This window comes from Ananas comosus, linkage group 23 (genome assembly GCF_001540865.1).
Source record: "Ananas comosus cultivar F153 linkage group 23, ASM154086v1, whole genome shotgun sequence".
Classification (NCBI taxonomy): domain Eukaryota; kingdom Viridiplantae; phylum Streptophyta; class Magnoliopsida; order Poales; family Bromeliaceae; genus Ananas; species Ananas comosus.
Window position 1 is genome coordinate 1,084,807 of NC_033643.1, and position 23,851 is coordinate 1,108,657.

The 23,851-nt window shown below is 35.9% G+C and overlaps 2 protein-coding genes across 5 annotated transcripts; one reads left to right on the top strand and one right to left on the bottom strand.

Moving 5' to 3' along the window:
- On the top strand, positions 2,648–4,504 carry LOC109728002. Its single transcript, XM_020258258.1, has 4 exons — positions 2,648–2,734; positions 3,218–3,362; positions 3,481–3,695; positions 3,980–4,504. The coding sequence occupies exons 2-4, from the start codon at positions 3,270–3,272 to the stop codon at positions 4,257–4,259; spliced, it is 588 nt and encodes a 195-aa protein (XP_020113847.1). The 5' UTR covers positions 2,648–2,734; positions 3,218–3,269; the 3' UTR covers positions 4,260–4,504.
- Positions 4,538–22,553, bottom strand: LOC109728000 (DNA-directed RNA polymerase III subunit 1). Of its 4 annotated transcripts, none has more exons than XM_020258254.1 (28): positions 22,336–22,545; positions 22,086–22,215; positions 21,728–21,877; positions 21,444–21,600; positions 20,902–21,083; positions 20,691–20,803; positions 20,464–20,563; positions 19,578–19,778; positions 19,347–19,495; positions 19,070–19,211; positions 18,833–18,973; positions 14,750–14,938; positions 14,233–14,425; positions 13,493–13,586; positions 12,788–13,022; positions 12,125–12,316; positions 11,298–11,396; positions 10,822–11,025; positions 10,230–10,505; positions 9,386–9,533; positions 8,541–8,692; positions 7,798–7,953; positions 7,188–7,304; positions 7,032–7,102; positions 6,530–6,734; positions 5,476–5,678; positions 5,056–5,196; positions 4,538–4,951 (listed from the first exon to the last, which is right to left on the bottom strand). In XM_020258254.1, exons 1-27 carry the CDS (start codon positions 22,404–22,406, stop codon positions 5,133–5,135), a joined length of 4,134 nt encoding a protein of 1,377 aa, XP_020113843.1. In that variant the 5' UTR covers positions 22,407–22,545; the 3' UTR covers positions 4,538–4,951; positions 5,056–5,132. The 4 variants fall into 4 exon arrangements, with proteins under 4 accessions (XP_020113843.1, XP_020113844.1, XP_020113845.1 ...); XM_020258255.1 differs by lacking the exon at positions 14,750–14,938 and adding an exon at positions 16,821–17,009; XM_020258256.1 differs by lacking the exons at positions 13,493–13,586; positions 14,233–14,425; positions 14,750–14,938 and adding exons at positions 15,571–15,664; positions 16,305–16,497; positions 16,821–17,009.

Genomic DNA, 23,851 nt, shown 5'->3' on the forward strand with positions numbered 1-23,851 from the left:
GCTAAGTTTATTTCTAAAAAAAATAAATAAAGCGGATAGTATGCTATCTTTCTCTCTCCAAAAAAAAAAAAAAAGCTTTTTGCAACCACAGAAGCGCTTTGGCCCAATGGGTCGTTGCAATGGATGATGTTAGGCTCGGTTGGACCAGTTTTGGCTCGAATCCTAGTTAGGGCTCGTGACAAGCTTTACCCGAACCAAATCCAATAAAGTAGCTATGTCGACTGGGTTCAGTGCGTAGCTAAGTTTCTGCAAAAGTGTTTTTTTTTTTTTTTTTCCTGTAGGCTGTTCAAGATTTTTTTTTTTTAATTCATTTATGCTAGCGCATAGGAAAAATCCAATTAAAGGCCCAAAATCCTATTCTAAGTTCTCTTGGGAATGAAAACTCCATTATTATTCTTTTATTCGCCAATTATGTTAGAGTCATGAGAGGAGTGGTTGGTAGATATTAATTTGTCCAATTCATAGTCAAAGACAAAGCAATCCATTTCCTACTGAACTATGACAAATACAAATAAGTAAAATAACAAAAAAAAAAAAACAAAAAAGAGTTGCTATCCTATTTAATTGCTTTACTATTTTTTGAATTCCATTGTTATCTACAAGCCATTATCATGCAATTGAAAATATATATGATGTCTTTTTCACTCCGTGTTATGATCTCACCATATAACCCCCGAATTGTTTGATAAGATATACTACCTAAAACAAAGAAAATTGCTTTTTACCAACTTTTTTTTTTCTTCTTCTTTTAATTATTTTTGTTTTGTTTTTTTGTGTGGGTGTGGATGTTATCATCATAACTAACTAAGTTTTTTGACTTGGACTTCGATCCTATCATTTTGATGCAATACGTCACGATCTAATTTATTGTGACTTATTTATTTAGAGTTACTTGAGTACGTGGTAGTAATTTAATGGAGTGGATTAACATTGTATATATACTTGTGTGTGACCATTACAAGTTTACAACCACGTGGGGCACATTTATGTTGTGCCCCCTTATGTTAATGTTAATCTCATTTTGTCGAAATAATAGAATGTTACTTTAACTGCTTCTTATATTTAATTAATGTTTAGGTTATCTACAAGCCTGTCTAAATATATAGTAACTCTCTCTAAGAATCTATATGTATACTAAACCTAAAATTAACGGCACAAGCTCTAAATTGAAGCACACAACTGAGTGCTCGAACCGTACCCTCAAGATCAATCGATCAACTCTTAGGCACTTCACCACTACACCACTAGCGGTTTAATTCTAAAAAGCAATGTTTACGAGCAACGACTTGTTGTTATAAGAAATATCAACATATGATTAGGCCCAAATCGAGAATCGTGATAATCAGGTTTAGAAGAGAAGTCGTTCTACTGTACTGTCGTTTGGATTGCATTGTCCAAAGATAAATGCTTACATCTTTGTACTTGAAATCCTCTCAATAAGCTCGTCAAAGAGACTTTTCTACACGCCTGCACACACACACACGCACACACACCAATTGTGACTCATGCTATGGATAGTACATGTTTACTAAAACTAAACATCTGACTTTTTCTTCTTGAGTGTAGAAGCTGTTCGCGAACTGATCCCAAACAGGTAATTAGGGTATTGATTTTGCTTACGCCTCTCAATTTGAATACATCTTAGTGGGCCAATTTGTGCCCAAAACTAGGCCGAGAAAAAGAATTGGATCTTGGGCCCAATTAAGCCCTAAACCCGCGGGCCAACCAAAATCACTTTGGCAAAACAAAGACGGTTGCTGCATTCCTCGCGATTGGGCATGGCCCGTACGGCGTTTCAATTTTTTTTTTTTTCTCAGGGGGCCTATTTTCTAGAGTTGAGACAGAAATATATAGAAATACACTTTTTGATATTTAGGCGAAATCACAGAATTAATATCTTAAGCTAATCAATGCAATCTGCGCAATATGTTGTCATTTGCTGTATATTTTCACCGTACGTAACATACCTTTCCCGTAATCTGAATTGGAGCCTAAGTGGTGGTATGTGATTATGTGGTTTATGATTTGGTTATGAACTTTGAACTGATATTTGGATCTTGTCCATATGTAGCAATGGTGTGATCTCGCATGAACTGATCCTTTCCCCTTTTTGGCAACACATCTATGTGGCTGGATCCGTGGAAGGGCAATTTCGTAATTTTGCAGTTGGCAGAGCTCAAATTATAGCTAGAAACCTTCCCTACGATCCATATTCTTTCGTAAAATAGAAAACGAAACCAACGGAATCAAACTATAATTAGAATAATTTTGTTCTTTACAATCCTTGCCTGTACCTGGTGTTCATCTGCAACTTATGACTTAAAAATCAAACTTTAATTGAGAACATACAAGTTTGTGGATTATTAGGTGTGTTTGAACGTCGTAGAATACATCAAAAGGCTTGATTTTGATTTTAAAACCTCTATCATATAATTTTAGATGTGTGGTGCATGAGTCGTACTTATACACCAGGTGCAGAGAATAATTTCCATTTTTAGGGGGTGGTAAATTGGTGATAGAATCTCGTTGCGTACAACACCACATGCTATTTCTGAACAATGCAAACCCCCCACAAATTTTCGGTTAATTACGAAATAGCCCTTGTGCTTTTGTTTATTTAAGGGACTTAATTCTCCCGAAATAACTCGCTCAATTGGAGGCCCCTCCACCGGTTCTTGGCAAAATAATTTCTAAAAAGATATAAAAACTTCTTCATTGCAAAGAATCCGAGGAGGTAATTAATTTAATCTTTTCTAATGTTAATTCCTTGTTCTTCTTTTAACAAGGTTGATTTGTTGAATAGTTAGTTTCTTACGTTGTTTCATTGGAGGAAATTACATGCGTTAAATGTAGATTTTTAGCTTTTATAATTTGCAATGAAAACTTTCATTATATAATAATAGGAAGAAGAAGAAGAGGCATGGTGATCAAATACCGTAATATTTTTTGTATCTAAAACTTATTATGCAAATAATTTTATGATTAAAAATTTTTACAAGCGGTTTGAGTATTCAATTTTCAATTCGTGTCTTGTGTTATAACCACTTATAGTATGGTAAAATTTCCATATAGAGAGAGAATAATTAATCTGAATGTATTAATAACTTTTGTATTGTTACAATGGCAAAAAGTTTTAGAGATGAACTATATTTTCACCACCATATTCCATTTTTCTTGAATATAACTCTTTTCTTTTCTCTGATGAATCTATTTTCAGGAGTCCCATTGAGGCCGTAATTTGGTGGTAATAAATCGAAAAGGAAATAAAAATGGCCTTGAATCAAACCACGCAATTCGCCGTTGCCACGCTATTCTTCGGCGTGCTATCTTTTCTTTTCGACGTTTTCGCCGAATTGAAGAAGGTTGGCTTTCAAAAATCGCTTTCCTAATCTACACATCTGAGATTCTGAGATAACAAATGCATGCATGTTTGAAATGTTAATTTCTCTTGCTCAATCTTTCTTGTGATTGTTCTTATAGCCACCATCTGGAACTCCAATCCAAGGAAAGGATGTTGTCATATGCAAATTCCCAAATGATCCGACGGTCGCGTTAGGAGCCCTATCGACCATCGCGATCATCATTTGTGCGGTGATAGGAGTCCTCTCATTGTTCTTCCCTTATAAAGGCAAATCCATACCGAAGAACGTTCTCTTCCAAAGCACGTTGTTATTCGTTTTCTTCAACGTCGCCGTGTAAGTTTTTCTCAATGATAAGTTAACTCAACTACGTTGCCGTCTATAACATGCATCGAGGCGTAGTCGAGCAGTTTTGGTGCCCTTGACTCCTAACAGAGGTCTTGGCTTCGAATCGTGGCATTTCTGGTGCTCGATACCTCTTAAAAAACCGAAAAGAGAAAAGGGAAACTGCATTGCGGTCGATAACAGGCGAATCTAATCAGAATGACAGATACATTACAAGTGAGCTACTACGTTGGATTGAAGAGAATGATTGTTTGATTCTAAATTTGTTCATGTAGGGGGGTGAGCTTGGCAGGTGCAGGGATGACATTGTGGGCAACATTAACTGAAGCTCTTCACCACATAAGGAATGTGCACCACAACCTCGAGTCGCAATGCCCCACGGCGAAGACGGGCCTGTTCGGCGGTGCGGGATTTGTAAATCTCGACGCATCCCTCTTCTGGCTCGTCTGCCTCATGCTCACGCTCAACGTGCGAGAGGACCACTTCAGCGAGGACGAGGAAGGGGAATCGACGGGCAAGTATTCGGAAGCCGCCACAACTGAGTTTCTCACGTGAAGGAGAATGAGAGGCAACAAGCGGATTTGATTTGCATATGGTTTGAGTGCTGGAATGATTAAATGTTTCCTCTGTAAATACACATGGTCCTTCCTCTTACGAGTTGAGAATCCTGTTCATAGTATATGCTGTGCAAAGCCGAGTGGATTTGGAGTGTAAAATGTACCATGAAGAATTTGCTAAAACTAGTCAACTGAGTGCTGTAATGTGTGTCAGATAATTCTTCACATGTATGTTAATTCCCAGAAGTTCATTTCCTTTGTAGACATCATAACAAATTGAGTAGCATAAAGCCACTACGAATTTGAGAATAATATTTGATTATCATTGTTTAGAAGAAAAAAATATATATACATCCCGAGTATTGCACATTCTTCGTCCGTTATCCACAGGCCACAGATTGGACTTTGTGAACTAATACCTAAACGGCACATAAAACTCTTTCAGCAGAGCTAAACATACTGATTATCGCAATTATTCACTGCTGTCGCACAAAGCGCACAAAAAGAAAACTCTAGAAAAAAAATATGTACATTTTCGCTATTATGAAACTTTCTGTAGCTGAAGAGCGCTACAACTTAGCATGTGGTGAGCATACCCGACCGTGATCATATAATGTTCCTACGCACCATTAGAGAACTCTAGGAAAGAAGGTAAGTAGCAGGTCCTGTGACGCGACCAACCCAAGGCATCTGAGAATAGCAAAATAGAGGTAAGATACTATTGGTGAAATATGAAATACATACTACTCTATTTCCTTCTAAAGTGGCAAGTAGGGCGGGAAAGAGAATCATACCTGGGTAATATGAAACGGCAGTCACTAAATGAAGCAAAATATATGTTTGATTATGTGAAGCTGATGCCTTGGGCCAATTAGATATTACTTCTATTCAAAACTGGACCAGGCACATATTTAAAATCGGGTATCTGCTCAAGCCTGCAGCAAAGAAGTCATCAAATATCTATTCACCAATCACCATACAAGTCAACATACTCCAGCAATATGAGTAAAAATGGAAAAGTAACACATCAATATGAAAATTATTATTCAGAACTTAAAATCCCCAGAAAATATTGTTAAAAAATAAAATAATCAGTTTGGCTTTGTTCAGTTTTGGTTTCTCAATCTTTGAAAGTCGATAAAGTCGTTTCTGTTCAGTAAAATGCCAAAAAAAATAAACAATATTAACATAACCAAACTATTTAATGAATGTACCTTTGTTTAACTTTGAGGATTCCGGTTCCCAGCCGCATTGGTATACCCATAATGATGCATTCACTTACTCCATCAATCTTATCCTCCCTACCACTGTATGAAGCATTGAAAAGGTGTTCTGCAGTTTTCTCAAAGGATGCTAGCATAAGAACACTGGTCTTCATCTTCGCAATGCCAAATCTTGTTATTCCAAGAACTTCTCCCTGATCGAAGCAATAACAAAGTGAACCATAGAGGCTTTTTAGCAAATTAGAACAGAATTGAAAAAAAAAGTAGGTAAAAGTGTTCGAAACCCCTTAATTATAAAGTATTCTAAAATAGCTCTCCTGAGTGTCTTTTTTTTAGGGTAAACTTCAATTTTCCCGTGGTTCAAAAAGTAACACTTAACAACCATGTGATTTTATTTTTGTTTCGCCGAAAAGACCTACCATCAAATAGGGCAGCAAAATGAAAGTTTTTGAAAACCACATGTTGATATTTTGATTAACTAAAGATTCTTGCAGTAAAACAAAAATAAAACCTCAGGATAGTTAAGTGAAACTTTTTAGACCACATGATGGCAAAGTGAAAACACGCTAAACCACAAGGTAATTAAGTGCAACTGTTTGAACCACATGATAACAAAGTGAAAATGCGCTAAACCACAATAGGGTAAATTGAAGTTTACCCTTTTTCTTATTGGCACCTTTTAACGTTTGATCATTTAGATTTGAGTTATTTCTTTCAGCAGAATTGGAAATTATGTTAAATTTAATGTTGATTTCATCGAACTTGATAGTTGTACCCACTTGTCAGCAAGAAAAACTGTCATTTCAGCAAATTAGTTAACAACCAACAGCAAACAGCGTTTCATTGGAATCACCGATTTAACTGACAGGAATACTTCAACCCAACACAATCAAAATTAGACATCCTGTAAATAAAAAACAATAAAGTTGAGGGACCTATTTTAAAGTGGCCTCTAGTTGAAGGGACCTCCGCGCATTTACTTAAAAAGCCACATGACCTCTAGAAAATAAGAGGTTACAGAAAACAGAGAGCATCTGACACTGACCTTGTAAGTCATCACATCAGCCAGAAGCATCATATGTCTCTTGTCGATGCTCATTCCATGGTTACGCATGGTGTCGTGAATTTCATCAATGATAGATTGCCTTGCTGCTTCAACTCCAAGCGTTTCATGTACCTCAATAACGTGATTAATCTTGGTATTTCTCGCATCAATCCCAGGAGTTCCCATCACTGCTAAAAGGTTTGTGCTACAATTTTCAAGAAATATCAATTCAATTATTTCTATTATTCAAAACTACAATAAGAGGTTAATTGTGAGGGAGGAAAAAACAAATAATCTCCAGAAAGGGATGGCAGCTGTTATCAGCACATTGTCTTAGAATGTATCTATCAGCTATTTTACTACAGTTAAGTGAAATCAGTAAATACTGGATTGCTAGATTGCTAGATAATAATTTTCTTTCCAAACTCCGAACTTCACATAGTCAAAAAGGAACATTACGAGTGAGTAATATTTCACAGAACTACAAATTGTACAAACTCACCCTTCTATGAAAAGTTTGTAAATTCCTTGCTTGGTTTTGTCGATAACAACACGCTCTGCAGTTGGGATACCCTGAACCATCAATCACAAAAATTATATGGCAATTCGGACTATTTGCAAGAGAACTTTAAGACGATAGAGATTTCTTAGAGTTTACCTTTACAATAACCTTTGGAAGCATTGCCTTTAAAGAGTGCAAGCTAAACTGAAGTTGGCTCTTATCAGCTTCAGGAGCATATATTCTTAACTTGTCACTTCGAAGGATACGAATATGCTGAAAGGATTTGCTACAAAATGAACATCGACAACTACAAAGACATAAACAGGTAAAAGTGCAAGAAATAAAGAGGCAAAAGTGCACCAAGACACCCTCAACTATGCGCATTCTGAGATAGACCCTCGACGTTTTCTTTTTCTCTGACTGATGCCCACTCAACTTGAGTCACATTGATTTGGATTATTTCCATAGTTGAGTTGGGCATTGCACTAGTAAAATGACTTCTATCTATCAACCATTAACTGTTAACAGAGATGACAGCTCCATCAGTTAAAAAGCAGGTAGAGCCATTATATTATTTGGAAAGAATCACCACTGTACTAAATAAAGTAACTCAAATTAAAACAAGCAAAAGTTGAGGGGATGTTAATCACACAAAATTAATCCATAATTGAGGGGTCTGTTTCCAAGATGAGATATAATTAAGGGATCTCCATACATTCTGATCAAATAAGAATGCATAGAACATGTCTTGGTGGAAAATTCTGACCTCTGGTTTTAGCTTTATTTTTGGATGATTCAAGATAGAAAGTTGGACACTATCAGCAGAAATCCTCATATGCAAGGCTTTGATTAATCCCATGTCAAGCTTTACACTGATATAAGGGCGATGTGATTTAATGACGATCTGTATAGCTTTCGCAACCTGCAGAACATTATGATATCAATGGCCTTGGCCTTATAGGAGGTTGTAAGGCTTGCGGGGAGGATACAAGAAGACACAAGAATGTTAATAAAACAATCACATGCAATATGCATAGAAGGACATATGTGTATATCCAACACATCTGTAGTTCATGTTAGTCTCAGAAAAAATCAGAGTTCTGACCTAAGCAGCACTACAATTATAAAGGGCAAGATACAAAGTACTTTGGTGCAAGAGAATATAACCAAAGAAGGTTTGCAAATATACCCTAGCAAGCCATTCAATGAACACCATATAAGCAAGTATAAACATCAAATAGGAATTTAGTAAGCACAGGAATATCAAAAGGTGAGAAAAAGTGATGTTAGTAACAGATGAAAAGCGTGTCTACAAAATACTTCTACAAGGGTTTGGACTTTGGAGAGATAAGCTACAAAAGTTTTTGCAACTATGACAATGCCATCTAGGTACTGAAAAAGTACTTGAGCACCAATATGCAAGAACCAAGAAAATATAAGAAATACACTACTAAACAGAAAAAAGTAAAGTGTAGCATTTATCTTATGTCTAAAGAGCATGAAATTTACCTCACCCAACACAGTCTTCTCAATAGAGCCCTTTACTATACTAGCTGATAAAGCATCACGATCGGAGAGAAGTTTGGCGGTAATAATTGGTGTTTTTATATTTTTGGCCGCATTGATGATTTCCCTGATGCGAGGAACCCCGAGGGTGACATCTAGTGCTCAGTTAAGGAATCACTTTTGAACATTGCTTCCACATCTATCGGACATAGAAATCAAGTAAACATATAAATTTTGGGCAATGATATGTCATAGCAAGACAAGTGGCCGATTTTATCTCCCAAGAACAGAACAACATATATAAATCACAAAACTTGTATGCAAGTCTACAAGAGGAAAATGATGCATGCAATCACTGGATGATTTCCTATGAAGAAAATGTTAAAAATTTTGTTAAATCTCTTAAAAACTTCAAAGTATAGAGAGAGGAGTTGAAGGATAAGAATGGACAAAGTACAAATAAAATACAATAGCTTTTCATTTCTTAATTCGTGTTTTCTTTTTAAACGAGTAACAATACATCCTGAGACACACAATCAGTAGTACATATGCTGAGAGAGGGGGGAAATTCTAAATCAATTTTTTTATAAAATAGACCTTCAAATTGTGCACAATGACATATAGACGAACTCCAGATATTGCATTGACAAATGGAATATCAGACTAATTAAGGAACAGAGAAGACACTACTAATTCTTCTTACTGCCAGATTAAATGAAGCTTAAAGACTTGCAACGAAAGAATAATGTCTAAGAAGATAGTCTTGCCAAAGCTAATATAGATAACAAAGATGGACATAAAAGAACAGAATAATAATGTATACTGGACTGTAGATAGGCATAGGATACTCATGCTAGCAACTCCAGCAAAGTGAAATGTTTTTAAAGTCATCTGAGTTCCAGGCTCTCCTATACTCTGTGCACCAATTGCTCCAATTGCAGCTCCTGTTTCAACTTTTTTAAAATGATAACGTGATATACAGTTATCCAAGAACACCTATAAGACAAAAGTCCATTATAAGCTGAATGTTCAATAAGAAACTATAGAACAATATCTAAAAAATGCACATAAAAAATGAGAAATAATATGATTCCTTGATAGAAACAAATCTACATCATTTGATGTATGAATGAAGTCTTCTGTTAAGGTAAACAGTTTGACGAGCAAGCAACCTTTAAATTCATGTATCAACAGAAAATGCTCAGGCTAGTCCCCACTGTAGATGACGTAGTAGTTAAAATTATGCGGAAGAATCATTAACCATACTTAAGCACTTCCCCTTTGAGCGTAAAGCAGGTAGATAAATCTACTAAGATTTGTTTACCAAAATGATGCATCCCCCCTCTATCAAGATCAACTATCAAGATCAACTGTTCATTTTGGAACTAAATATATGAAATGGCATGCTCTCAAAGATGATTGGAATGCTTTCTGACACTCAACAAATACAAACAAAAGAAGAAACTTCATGTAGCTACTTCTAAATCTCAATCTACACGTCAAACTTATGCAAAAATTGAGAATTTAATAGTAAAATGATTAACTTTGTGCCAATTGTTATTCAAAGAAGAAAATAAATTAAAAATACATTAAAACATGTCCATAAATTATATTATCCACAGCATAGAAAAATCATTTGGTTCATGAAATTTTGGTGCTTTAAATGAAAACAAAAGAGGTGGCTATACAAACCTGAAGTTGCTTGGAAGAAATTCCAGAAATATTTGCAGCAATTCTTTCTGTTAAACTAATATCTTTTTGCTCCGTATGATCTTCATCTAACTTAAGTGCTCTTCTTGTGTTTCTCATCAAAACAACACGACTGTTCACGAAATCTGTTAGCAACTTCTTGAAGGCAGCAGAACAACCACCCTCAGGAGACATGTCATGCTTTGAAAGCCGGTCATCCATAATTTGTAGAATTTCTGATGGAGACAAAGTATCAAGTACTCTATGAGGACATGTGGCCTATAAGAAAAGAAAGGTCACATCAGCCAGGACCAAAATCTGTACATGACAATGCAATGTTTACATTACCCCTGCAAAGTTATTTATGTGGTCCAAAATCTCTGAGTATCCATATGGAACCTATAAAAGTAATAATTTGAATTGTTTCCCAATGGAAAAGATACGGGCATATTTTTTTGTATGAAACAGCATTTTTCATGGGTATGTATGAAAATCCAGATTTCTTACGATGTAAATGTAAAAAGATGATCTTGCAAGGAAGAATATGTATAAACGCCTATGATAATTTGTAATGAAAGTACACGCATACACTTACCATAACTTTCATGAACAGTTGACTTAAATTTAAAGGGATGCCATCCTTTCCTTCCATCTTTGCTGGATCCATGCCATCATCTCCATAAAGAAACTGAACGATCCCACTACTAGCGTTGCGGACAGTCTGGTCGTAATGAACTGAGAGGTCTTCCAAGCTCTTTATTAATCTTCGTGACATATATCCAGTTTCTGCTGTTTTGACCTATATTACAGAGGGTTTTTTTTTGGAATCACCAGAGTATAGATTGATATATCTAGTGACTAATATAACAGAAAAAAGAAGGGCTGCAGAAGATGCATTTAGTGGTCAGCTTATGAACATTGTCCTTGATAATGTGAACAGGTAGGTTTAATTGACAATTTTAAAATTTCTAACAAAAATTCTCTAGTGTATTAAAGTGCAGAATAGTAAGTATACAACAAAATTACTTGGTGCAAAAAGTTCTCAGAAAGCTACTGTGAAATGGCTCATACCGCTGTATCAACAAGACCTTCTCGTCCACCCATTGTATGAAAGAAGAATTCAGTGGCAGTCAATCCAGTGTAGAATGAATTAGCAACGAAACCTTTAGCCTACAAGAAAAGAAGATAAAATTCTACTTTTAGAAAGAGTATAACAAAAGATCAATTAAAATAAGCAACACCACCTTTAATACTAGCGACTTAACCAATAGTCTGTTCATAAAACAACTGTCTATGTAGCTTTGCCCAATAAGCCAGATGATGAAAAACCACCAATACCATAAGATAAGATCTTACAGAGGTATGACAAGAGAGCCAAAAGTTCAAATGAAGTCGTCAGACACACTCTCGAAATTGTCTGATTAAGTCATTTGATTCAAAATTAGAAAAGTTTTAAGCTGAAAGTACATAAAAGTATGATCCTCAAATCTGTAAAGCACAATGTTCTCAGTTCACTCCAAACGCTAATTTTGTTCTCAATCATTTTTAAATACTCCATATACTTCCCTATCACTATCAGCGACCTTACTGGACAAAAATCACCTAACCACTACAGATACATTTGATTTTGCAGTGAAGTCATGTAGATACCTTAATAACTGTTAAATATTTGAGGACTAGTAATTATCAAAACGCCAACATATAATAACAAAGGAGACGAGGCAAAAGCTGCCTTTCCATAGCTTTCTGGGAACAAGTCTCAATAAATGGCATTTTATTCTCATCGGATTATTAAGTAAGAAATACACGAGCGGGAGCCATAGAAATTAACATCATGTGGACAAGATGAAAAGATATGATAAGAGTACAAACTGATTCAATAATGTCAATAATCTTACAGCAGGTGTCTTTGAATTTATGGGGAAGTGGGGAAGAGTTCGATCAATAAAGCCATTTGGAGCTCGGCGACCACCAACTGATTGCTGGCCCACACATGCAACCATCTGACTGATATTGATTGCAGAACCTTTAGATCCACACTGTGACATAATCAATGGGCTGTTCCTCCAATGAAGTGTATTCATACACACCTGAAATAGGAAAAGCAAATCATCAGAAACTACATAAGCCATGAAAGATCATCATAACTAATACTATATCAATGTATTTCCCTCCAGAGTCATGTTTCTAAAGTCACAAATTCACAATGTAACAGAGGTTAATCATGATAAAAGACGTAGCTGCAAAAGCATTGCAAGATTAGCTATGTTAATGAATTTATAAACACACATAAGTATGCGCACGCATACAAACATAGACACACACAAGCACACGCCATGCACAGACATGCACAAACACACAAGTTTCTGTATGTGTGTTCTGTCTGTCTTTGTGTGTAAAACTATAATCTTGCTCTCGTTGAAAGAAAACGATCTGAAGAAAGTATTCCCCAAAAAAACAAAAACAAAAAACATGTAGACAATATTTAAGTGGCAGCAGGTAATGGGAACCAAAAGATTATAATTGGCTTTAGCAGAAGATGGGAAAAAGCATCCACATACATTTCCAGCTGTTGTTCTAATTTGATTCAAAACACTAGTTATCTTAAGTTCCAAGGTTTGAGCCGCGTTGTAACCAGGTTCACAAGTGAGTTGGCCTTTGGAGTACGAGGAAATATGTTCATGGCATTCTCTATACCCCTCGTCGATTTTCTTCTTTTTTTGCTGATTTAGGTATTCCCCAGGTTGGACATCATCAATGCCTATTGAAAATCCATGGTTCCCTATCCACCTGGCACTGCACATAAAAAGCAATTTTACAATGTCAGCTCATTATGCAGTCACTGACAGTGACTAATATGAATAGTAGTATCAGCAACAGGCCATGAGAGTATTAAGTAGGGTTAATAATAGGCCGGGGCTAAAGCCATGGAAAACAAAGACTAGAAAACCCCAGGGCGAATGAGAGAGAGATGGGAAGGGTAGGGCTTGAGGGTGAGAGAGACTGAATGGAAAGTTGAATGCGCACTGGAGAAGTGAGGCCCGGCCCCAGGCCTGTGAACATCCCTATTATTGAGGTACATAAACAACATGAGGCAAGTGGAGTAATTCTGCACTTCACGATCAATAATTTTTTGCCCCATATGCCGTCATATCGACATCTTCTTCTTTTCTGACAGTTCTGTAGGTAACAGTCCCTCAAAAACTGAGTTCCTGATGCATGAACTAAGAAGTTTAAACGTATGCACCCAAATATAATTTTATTACCTCAGTTTTGCCACACGATTCATACAACTTGCAGCAGCATGTGAATTGTAGTCTCTAAGAAGAACAGAAAAAAGGCCATCTTTGTTTCCATTTCCTGTAAAAAAAAAAAAAGACACCAAATTAGTCACAAATTCGCACATTCACATCCTTAGTATACTGTAAAAAATAATAATTGTTATTTATACAACAGCAGTAGCTTGAATGTACAAGACAGGCTATGTAATCAATAAAAGAAAAGAGAATCAAGTATAAATAACATGCATATTGCAGAGTTAAACCGCAATGGTTGCAAGGACACACAGAAAGCGAAAGCAGGCCAGCTGCTCAATTTTAGCAGGGGCAATAGGAATAAGTATGAATGAAACAATTCTGTGTATCAACAATTATTAAGTGTGACATCGCACAGAAAATAACTTCCCAAAGTGCAAAAGATATGAAAGTTGGAAGTTTCAGTTCGACTGAATTTTGATTATCCAGTATAGAACAAAACTATTGGTCTTTTTTAAAACGCAATATGATTTGTCACAGCATAGGACAACATGCTACCATTAAAGATAAAAGATAACATGAGAAAACTACATTTTCTTTGTAACACCTTAAGCAGTTCTTTTATTATCAATAGGAGTTACTGGAAGAAAAATAATTAAGGGAAGATTTTATTAACCCCTTAGTCTATAGTTTGAAAATGTAAAGGCATTTAAAGCCCTTGTTCCAGCAACCAAAAAAATAAACCTGCTCACCTAGAGTAACCTTTCCGAGCTGCCCTGATATAAGTTCACTGTTGCGGAAGTACACATAACCATCACATGGACACATAGTTTCATTATCAGTATAGATTTTCTCCTTCACAATAAGATTTAAGAAAACCCTTGTACATGCATTAGGGCGTACCAGAACACTAAACAATTGCTTCCCAGTCCAAAGCTCAACAGGCTAGAAAAAAGGAACACAAACAGAAAAAGGTTAATACGTAATCACTTAATAACTAGTGCTATAGATAAAAGTTAGATAATGTAAGAGGAACATATGAATGCCAAATAAATAAAGTTCGAAAAGGCGTAACATATCAAGAAAGGAACATTAATCTTCAGAGTATATCAAGACAGGTATTCACCAAAGGTTTTATATACATCTTCATAAGAGCAGACCTAGAAACACAACTGGAGCTCCCTTTGTTAGGAGAAAATTTTAAACAGTATACTCAGGAACAGAGACTCAAATGTCAAAAGTTATAGAACTTCTGCATCAAAAACTTACCTTAATCAAAGCTGGTGTTGGCAAATCAATGGAATCCATAGCATCACCCATGTAAGAACACATAAGAGAGAATGTAGCCCTATCATAAAAAGTGTCTTTTCTTGTGATCAGAAAAGATGATGTCAAAAAGTCCTGTGTGGAAGCAACTAGTATTTCACCATTCTTTGGGGTACATAAGTTATTCTGCACCTGTAAAACAAATTAAAAATTGTTTTGCAATCAGAGAAAACATTCCAAAAGATAAATTTTGCAGGATGCAAAGAAAAACCTTAGGAAAAAATTTGCCAAATCACCTTGGAAGAGATAAAAAGACCAGGAAAAAAAAAAGAACACAAGAAGATAAACAATAGATAGCCTAGGAGATTAGGAAAGGAATCATAAAAATCAGAGGTCAATAGTTATGAGATTATATCAATAGAGTAGATGCGATAAAGGGCTTCGTTTTTTTTTTGTATTTAGCCCCCTAATAATCTTCTTTTAACAAATAGCCCAATAAAATTTATATTTGTAAAATTGGCTCTATCTCTGCCACGCAAACCCCATGTTGGCTATGGAGTTTAAGTTGAACACGGTAAACCATTCACCGTATTCAAATACAATGAATGGTTTTCCATGTTCAAGGGTTACGTACAAACCCCTCCGCATGATCTCTCTCTCTCTCCCTCCCCAAGATTTTCCCCATCTCTCTCTCATTCTCTCTCTCNCATATCGACATCATCTTCTTTTCTGACAGTTCTGTAGGTAACAGTCCCTTGAGAACTGAGTTCCTGATGCATGAACTAAGAAGTATAAACGTATGCACCCAAACATAATTTTATTACCTCAGTTTTGCCAAACGATTCATACAACTTGCAGCAGCATGTGAATTGTAGTCTCTAAGAAGAACAGAAAAAAGGCCATCTTTGTTTCCATTTCCTGGAAAAAAAAAAAAGACACCAAATTAGTCATAAATTTGCACATTCACATCTTTAGTATCTGTAAAAAATAATAATTGTTATTTTTATACAACAGCAGTAGCTTGAATGTACAATACAGGCTATGTAATCAATAAAAGAAAAAAGAATCAAGTACAAATATCATGCATATTGCAGAGTTAAACCGCAATGGTTGCAAGGACACAGAGAAAGCGAAAGCAGGCCAGCTGCTCAATTTTAGCAGGGGCAATAGGAATAAGTACAAATGAAACAATTCTGTTTATCAACAATTATCAAGTGTGACATTGCACAGAAAATAACTTCCCAAAGTGCAAAAGATATGAAAGTTGGAAGTTTCAGTTCGACTGAATTTTGATTATCCAGTATAGAACAAAACTATTGGTCCTTTTAAAAAGCAATATGATTTGTCACAGCATAGGACAACATGCTACCATTAAAGATAAAAGATAACATGAGAAAACTACATTTTCTTTGTAACACGCAAGCAGTTCTTTATTATCAATAGGAGTTACAGGAAGAAAATAATTAAGGGAAGATTATTAACCCCTCAGTCTATAGTTTAAAAATGTAAGTGCATTTAAAGCCCTTATTCCAGCAACCAAAAAAAAAAACCTGCTCACCTAGAGTAACCTTTCCGAGCTGCCCTGATATAAGTTCACTGTTGCGGAAGTACACATAACCATCACATGGACACATAGTTTCATTAGCAGTATAGATTTTCTCCTTCACAGTAAGATTTAAGAAAACCCTTGTACATGCATTAGGGCGTACCAGAACACTAAACAACTGCTTCCCAGTCCAAAGCTCGACAGGCTAGAAAGAAGGAACACAAACAGAAAAAGGTTAATATGTAATCACTTAATAACTAGTGCTATAGATAAAAGTTGGATAATGTAAGAGGAACATACGAATGCCAAATAAATAAAGTTCGAAAAGACGTAAAATATCAAGAAAGGAACATTAATCTTCAGAGTATGTCAAGACAGGTATTCACCAAAGGTGTCATATACATTTTCATAAGAGCAGACCTAGAAACACAACTGGAGCTCCCTTCGTTAGGAGAAAATTTTACACAGTATACTCAGGAACAGAGACTCAATGTCAAAAGTTATAGAACTTCCGCATCAAAAACATACCTTAATCAAAGCTGGTGTTGGCAAATCAATGGAATCCATAGCATCACCCATGAAAGAACACATAAGAGAGAATGTAGCCCTATCATAAAAAGTGTCTTTTCTTGTGATCAGAAAAGATGATGTCAAAAAGTCCTGTGTGGAAGCAACTAGTATTTCACCATTTTTTGGGGTACATAAGTTATTCTGCACCTGTAAAACAAATTAAAAATTGTTTTGCAATCAGAGAAAACATTCCAAAAGATAAATTTTGCAGGATGCAAAGAAAAACCTTAGGAAAAAATTTGCCAAATCACCTTGGAAGAGATAAAAAGACCAGAAGAAAAAAAGAAAACAAGAAGATAAACAATAGAAAGCCTAGGAGAATAGGAAAGGAATCATAAAAATCAGAGATCAATAGTTATGAGATTATATCAACAGAGTAGATGCAATAAAGGGCTTTTTTGTATTTAGCCCCCTAATAATTTTTTGGGAAAACTTCAAAAACCCCCCCTGTGGTTTCACAGCTTTTCATTTTAATACCCTGTGGTTTAAAATGTATCAAGTTAGTACACTGTGCTTTCTCACTTTATCACTTTAGTACCCTATGGTTTAAAGTGTATCAATTTAGTACTCTGTGGTTTTATTTTTGTATCAAGTTAGTACCCTGTGGTTTTGCACTTTATTACTTTAGTACCCTGTGGTTTCGCACTTTATCACTTTAGTACCCTGTGGTTTAAAGTGTATCAAGTTAGTACCCTGTGGTTTTGCACTTTATTACTTTAGTACCCTGTGGTTTCGCACTTTATCACTTTAGTACCCTGTGGTTTAAAAACCACAGGGTACTAACTTGATACAAAATAAAACCACAGGGTACTAACTTGATACAAAAATAAAACCACAGAGTACTAAATTGATACACTTTAAACCATAGGGTACTAAAGTGATAAAGTGAGAAAGCACAGTGTACTAACTTGATACATTTTAAACCACAGGGTATTAAAATGAAAAGCTGTGAAACCACAGGGGGGGTTTTTGAAGTTTTCCCAAAAAATTATTAGGGGGCTAAATACAAAAAAGCCCTTTATTGCATCTACTCTGTTGATATAATCTCATAACTATTGATCTCTGATTTTTATGATTCCTTTCCTATTCTCCTAGGCTTTCTATTGTTTATCTTCTTGTTTTCTTTTTTTCTTCTGGTCTTTTTATCTCTTCCAAGGTNCCACAACGACCGCAACCACCACCGCCTCGCCGAGTTCTACGCCTCCCTCCGCGGCGGTTCCTTCCACGACCTCGGAGGTCTCGTAAGGGTCCCCACCATCACCACCACCTCCAGGTGACCTGCCAGTAGAAAGGAGAACACGGTGAACCATTCACCATATTTGAACACAGTGAATGGTTCACCGTATTCAACTTAAACTCCATACCCGACATGGCGCTTGCGTGGTGCTCACGTGGCAAAGATTGGGCCAATTTTGCAAATATAAATTTTGTGGAGATATTTGTAAAAAAAAATTATTAAGGGACTAAATACAAAAAAACCTGCGATATATCCACGACCATGCTGCAAAACATACGGGAGAAAAGGAGCAACATAGTTAGTTTCTATTTTTCTATTTCTTCCACATGTTTAAACACATGCAATCATCTTCCACAAAATTCTTTTTCAGTAAATCTATATGATTTAACTTTTAATTAGGAAATAAATTGCCGCTAGACAGTTAATTTTCTACAGATTAGTAAAGCCCAACAGCAATTTTTGACGACAATTTTTCATATTGTTTTAGTTTCATTACATATTTATCATGTGCATTGCTATCAAGAAATCATGACTTCAAGGAAGCTTCGGCAATACAGAGTAATAGTCTTTACTAAAGAACACTACCAGAAAAGGAAAGGGAGCATAGTTATCAAGCATCTATAACAGTGAATACGACCATAAGTATCAGATCCTCTGTACAAGTTCTGTTCTAAGAAACTATAAAATCCATGATGTTTGTTTCTTACTGATAAATAAACCTAAGAATTATTACCCCCATTAGCATGAGAGCTTCTGTACGAGCTTCTTCTGTTTGAGGAACATGCAAGTTCATTTCATCTCCATCGAAGTCAGCATTATATGGATTGCAAACAGATTCATTAAACCTCAGTGTTCTCCAAGGCATTATCCTTGCCTACATCCAAGAGAGATATAATTATAAACAAAATCACTAGGAAATTTTCATATATCAACATGAGCAGCAATAACAGTCAAGTGACAATATATGCACCCGATGGCACATAATTGACATCCTATGCAAGCTCGGCTGTCTATTGAAAAGGACAATGTCTCCATCTTCCAAGTGCCTTTCCACTATATCGCCATATTTCAAATCATTAGCCACAATCTTCTTATTCACATATTTTAAGTGCCTACAGGAAACTTCCATTAGTTAATTGCAGCACAGGAACATCACTTAAAGGTTCAGAATCAACATTATAACAACTTACAGCTTACAGCTCCTTTAAAATTATTTTAAAAAATTGAAAAAAAAAAAAAAAACTTACATTGTACTACCATCAGGTTTTTGGACAAAATTTGCTCCAGGATATTTGTCAGGTCCATTAAGTATACATTGTCGTAACTTCTCAATGTTATAGTAAGAAACTCTTTCTGGGTATGTTAAGACCAGGGCCATCAGAACAGGAATAGCCACCTGAAAGCCATCCAACTTACTACATGATTGGATGAAGATAAGATGATAATTACAGAATTATAACCGGTTATGCCAAATTCACCTCTGTTATTTTTAAATTTGGATCAGGAGAAATGACAGTCCTTCCAGTATATTCAACACGTTTTCCAGACAAATTACCACGAAACCGTCCTTGCTTCCCTTTAAGACGCTGGATAAGCCCACGATGCTTCGATTCAGGGACAGAAGGAGAATCACTATTTATGTATTCAACTACTTGAATTTGAAGATGAGTCCAACAGTCCTGGGACAAAGATCAGTGTTGAGCACAACAAAATGACGAGATATACGATAATTGAGGAACTAGAGAATTTTGAGAAAATTATGGCATTTCTTTTCAACTACGTATTCAAGATTTATAGCTTCTCACTTGCTAACAATACGAAACAATTTCACTTGGTTAAATGGAATAATTAAAAAGATATGGCAAGTAAAAGAAACATAGAGGAAGTACCACAATGGAAAAAGCTGCTGCTCAGTTTGAACAAGTCATCATCATTTTTTAATGTATTTTTGATAAATAATAACAGAGTGCGATTGCATTGAGCTTGTCGATGTTCTTCTGGAAACTGTACATAATTTCACAGGTTGGGGATGTAGGCTTGTGTTGAATGGTTGGTTCTATTGAGAACAATAAATTTGGCAGATAGCCTACCCTGTGTTTCTTTTTTGGAACTAATGAACAGGTAGGGTCTTGCCCAACCCACCATTCTGGGGATGATTTGTTCTCAAAAGAAAGAAAGAGGAAGAAAAAAGAAAGAAGGAAGGAAGGTTCAAGAAACAGAGTTTACATAGCAAAAAGAAATGTAAGAAAAGCTCGAAACTGCTCGGAAATATGGCATCTTTGTCGTCTGAACAATTCATAGACTACTGCAAGAACTACAATGCAAAACAACAAAGAGAACAAATCAAATAGAGGTAAGACTCACAATACACTTGGAAGCGGGAGCCCCACCTTCAAGATCCTCTCTCAGAATAGAGTTTGTATTGATTATATTTTTCAGTATGCTAGTAATACTGTCCTCATTACTGCAGACAGATTGATTCAGAAAAAGAAATATTATTGAAAATTTAAATAATAGCAGACCATCATTGAGCTGGAAAATAACTAACACAACAGTATTAATGTGAGAAAGACAAAAAAAATAAAACAGACCTTGTTCTTCCAAAACCCACAAACCCTGAAGGGCGGATAGTTGCAGGCGGGACTGCAATTTCTGTCACAATAAGCTTCTCAGGCCTATCATAAAGATTGAGCACTTCACAATCCTGTAGCACACAAATTATCCTGACTAAGAAAAGCAGCTCAAATAAAGTTAAATCTCTTGAATTACAAGCTTGAAAGTTGCAGATGCAAAGGCATTTACCTCATCAAGCATTCTTTTAAAAAGTGCAAAAGCTGCCCCAGGGGTTATAACATGAGCAGCCTGAAAAGACTGTTTATCTTTTTTGTGAGATAATGCAGAACGAATTTCTTCTGCACTTTCGTCAACACTTTTGGTAAAATGTTGAGCAATGGCAAGTCCAGTCCTGGCCTTTTTAACCACACCTGTATTTCCAATTATGTACACTGTTATGAGAAATCTGTCTGAAATTTACCAAAGAACACAAACTCGTGGCAAAATATGAAAATAACCAACTTCGCAAAATACAGAAAGTTTAGCATGATTCCTTCATATTTAAAATAAAAAAAAAATCCAAAAAAACTTAACTAATCAGAGAGAAGAGAACATCAGCAAGTGACAGTAAGTTAATGACCCAACTTTTGTTAATCATAAAAGGAAAAAAGGGAATAGCTTGTTTAACTAGAGGACTTTTGACATCCCCAATCCACACAGGCAACCAGGCAGAGAAAACCCTAATTGCTTTAGAAAAATTCATCTTAAAAATAATTCTGGGGAAAACTAACCATTGCTAGATCCACAGCGTGGGCAGCGAAACATTTTGCATTTGTCTCTGATTTTCTTCAGTAGGGCATTCTTCTGTAATGCATCTGCTTTTGGATTCCTCATTTTCCTCAAAAATTCTCTGCGATCTTCCTCAGGAAGTAGTATTCTACTACAAGTCTGTTAAGACATATAAAGAGATAATTTTCGAACTTCAAACTTAGAACTCCGACTAACTTTTTGGGAAAAAAAAAAAAAAAAACTAAGTTGTCAAACCAAACATCCCTTCCTTCAATGTAGTAGTTACCTTACATATGCACTTCAAAATATCCAAGATAGAACTGAAATAGCCAACATTGAAAACGGGCAGCGTGAGCTTCAAGTACCCAAAATGCCCCGGACACTCGGTGAATTTCCCATGGCAAGTAGCACACTGTATTTTTTTGTTCGCAGATCCCTAAAAGTTTGAAGGAGAAAAAGTATCAAAGCAGTCAAAGTGACTAAAAAGTTAAAAATCACCTTATAAGTGCTTCAATCTACTATGAGGTAAAACAATTACTACACACTAAAGAAGATAATTGATGTCCAAAACTAAGGAAGATACAATCATGCGATGAACTCATTCGAACCATATGATTAAGAACTAATAAGAACGGCGAAGATACCATTCGACGATCGAGCAAACCATTCTCCACGGGCTGCAGATCGTTGCCGTAGATCCTGTTATTCCAAACCTGCACCTCCGCCGATTTCCGAATCTCCTCACTCGATAACGTGGTGAATCGAATGCTTTTTCTACACAAATGACAGAGTAATCCAAAAAAAAAAATCATCAAATAAACGCAATCACATCACAAATCGATCAAATTGATACCAAAAATTAGAGAAAAAAAAATTATCAAAAAAGAAACGCACATCTTTCGGGAGCCCACGTCCTCGATGTAGGGCTCCTTCGTGCACCTCAGCTTCTCCTCGACAGGCGCCATTAAGGAGAAAGCGCCGATTCGGATTGGTGATGGCCACTTTTTGATCGGGAAAAAATAGGGGGGGTTTAGGGTTTAATGGAGCTCGAACGAACAGTGCTCGTGGGGAAAGCTTGGTGGCGGCAAAGTAGTAATCCCTACCGGGTGTTACCGAACCAAACACGAGCGACCCTAGTAGCCGAATCCGAATTGGCACGTTAATCTGGCCGAAAATTTCAGTTCGTATTTCACAACTGATCTTCCACTCGTTTATTAAATTTAAAAAATACATACAAAAATAAATAAATTTATGTGATCTTGTTTATTAGAATTTGATCGAAATATTACAAATAAATAAATTATTTTATAGTTTCGTTAGGCTTTATACTTAGATTAGATTAAAAATCAAATAATAAAAATCTATATTTTATATATATAATAATTATTTATATATAAAAATTATATTAAATTATATAAATTCAAAATATATATATTCAAGCTGTTATCGAGTTGAACATGAACAAACTGACACCCGCTCGTGTTTGGCTTATTTATTAATCGAGCTGAAAAATTTAATTTATGTACCGTTCATTTACTAAACAACGATTCAAGCTTAAGCTTATTTTGAATTAATTATAAGTTGACTTACGAACAATGAACTAAGTGCATGGGTGCAGTATGACGTATGCGGCTTTCGTAGCCGTGGGTCATTGGTATATCTTGTGCACGGATGTATAGGATGAGAGAGATGTCTTTTGGGAGTATAGAAGGCGAGAGAAGGATAGGAGAGATTAAAAAAGAGGGCTCGGGTTGTACCTACTTTGTGCAAAAGAGGAGTGATGTGTAATCTTTTCTTAATTAATAAATTACCTGCATATTTTTTTTAATGATTGTATCAGTTTCTGCTGAGTTGATGAGTTTATGGTAAAAATTCGATTTGATGCTTTCGTTGTGAAATCTTAACAATCGGTACCGAATCTACTGCAGTCGGTATTGAAGCGGATTGCGAATTCACAAAATCCAGTAAGAATTGCGAACGGTATCAATGAGGACGAAGCGGATTGGCGTTTCCACGTTTGATGATCCGGTCCCGTTGAGAACGGAGCCATCGAATGGGCCATGTAGGCTGTTGGCCCAGTCCATGCAGTCCATGAGGGCTGTCGGCCCAGTCCATGTGGACCATGTCGGGCTGATTAGGCCCAAAAAATGGACTGTACTGTCTGCATTAACTCGGCATTATGATTTCTATTACACCCCCTAACATTTGTACAATTACATTACATTGACTTCGTGCCCGTGAGAAAGAAATTTTTTTTATGAGTACATCACTATTCTAATTTTATTTCTAATTGGTTACATATTTTTAATATTTTTTGTCAATGGTCAAATATATTCAAATATGACAGTAAAAATAGTATTTCGAGAAATCCGAACTCAATCTATTGATTTAAATGTGCCAGCATCCAGCC

Excerpts from the sequence above, each read along its gene's own strand:
- LOC109728002 (XM_020258258.1), top strand. The coding sequence starts at position 3,270 with ATGGCCTTGAATCAAACCACGCAATTCGCCGTTGCCACGCTATTCTTC. Across the intron at positions 3,363-3,480 it reads TTTTCGCCGAATTGAAGAAG|CCACCATCTGGAACTCCAAT; the intron begins GTTGGCTTTCAA and ends TTGTTCTTATAG. Across the intron at positions 3,696-3,979 it reads GTTTTCTTCAACGTCGCCGT|GGGGGTGAGCTTGGCAGGTG; the intron begins GTAAGTTTTTCT and ends TTGTTCATGTAG.
- LOC109728000 (XM_020258254.1), bottom strand. The coding sequence starts at position 22,406 with ATGGCGCCTGTCGAGGAGAAGCTGAGGTGCACGAAGGAGCCCTACATC. Across the intron at positions 21,601-21,727 it reads TTTTGAAGTGCATATGTAAG|ACTTGTAGTAGAATACTACT; the intron begins GTAACTACTACA and ends ATGTCTTAACAG. Across the intron at positions 6,735-7,031 it reads TACAAACTTTTCATAGAAGG|CACAAACCTTTTAGCAGTGA; the intron begins GTGAGTTTGTAC and ends TGAAAATTGTAG.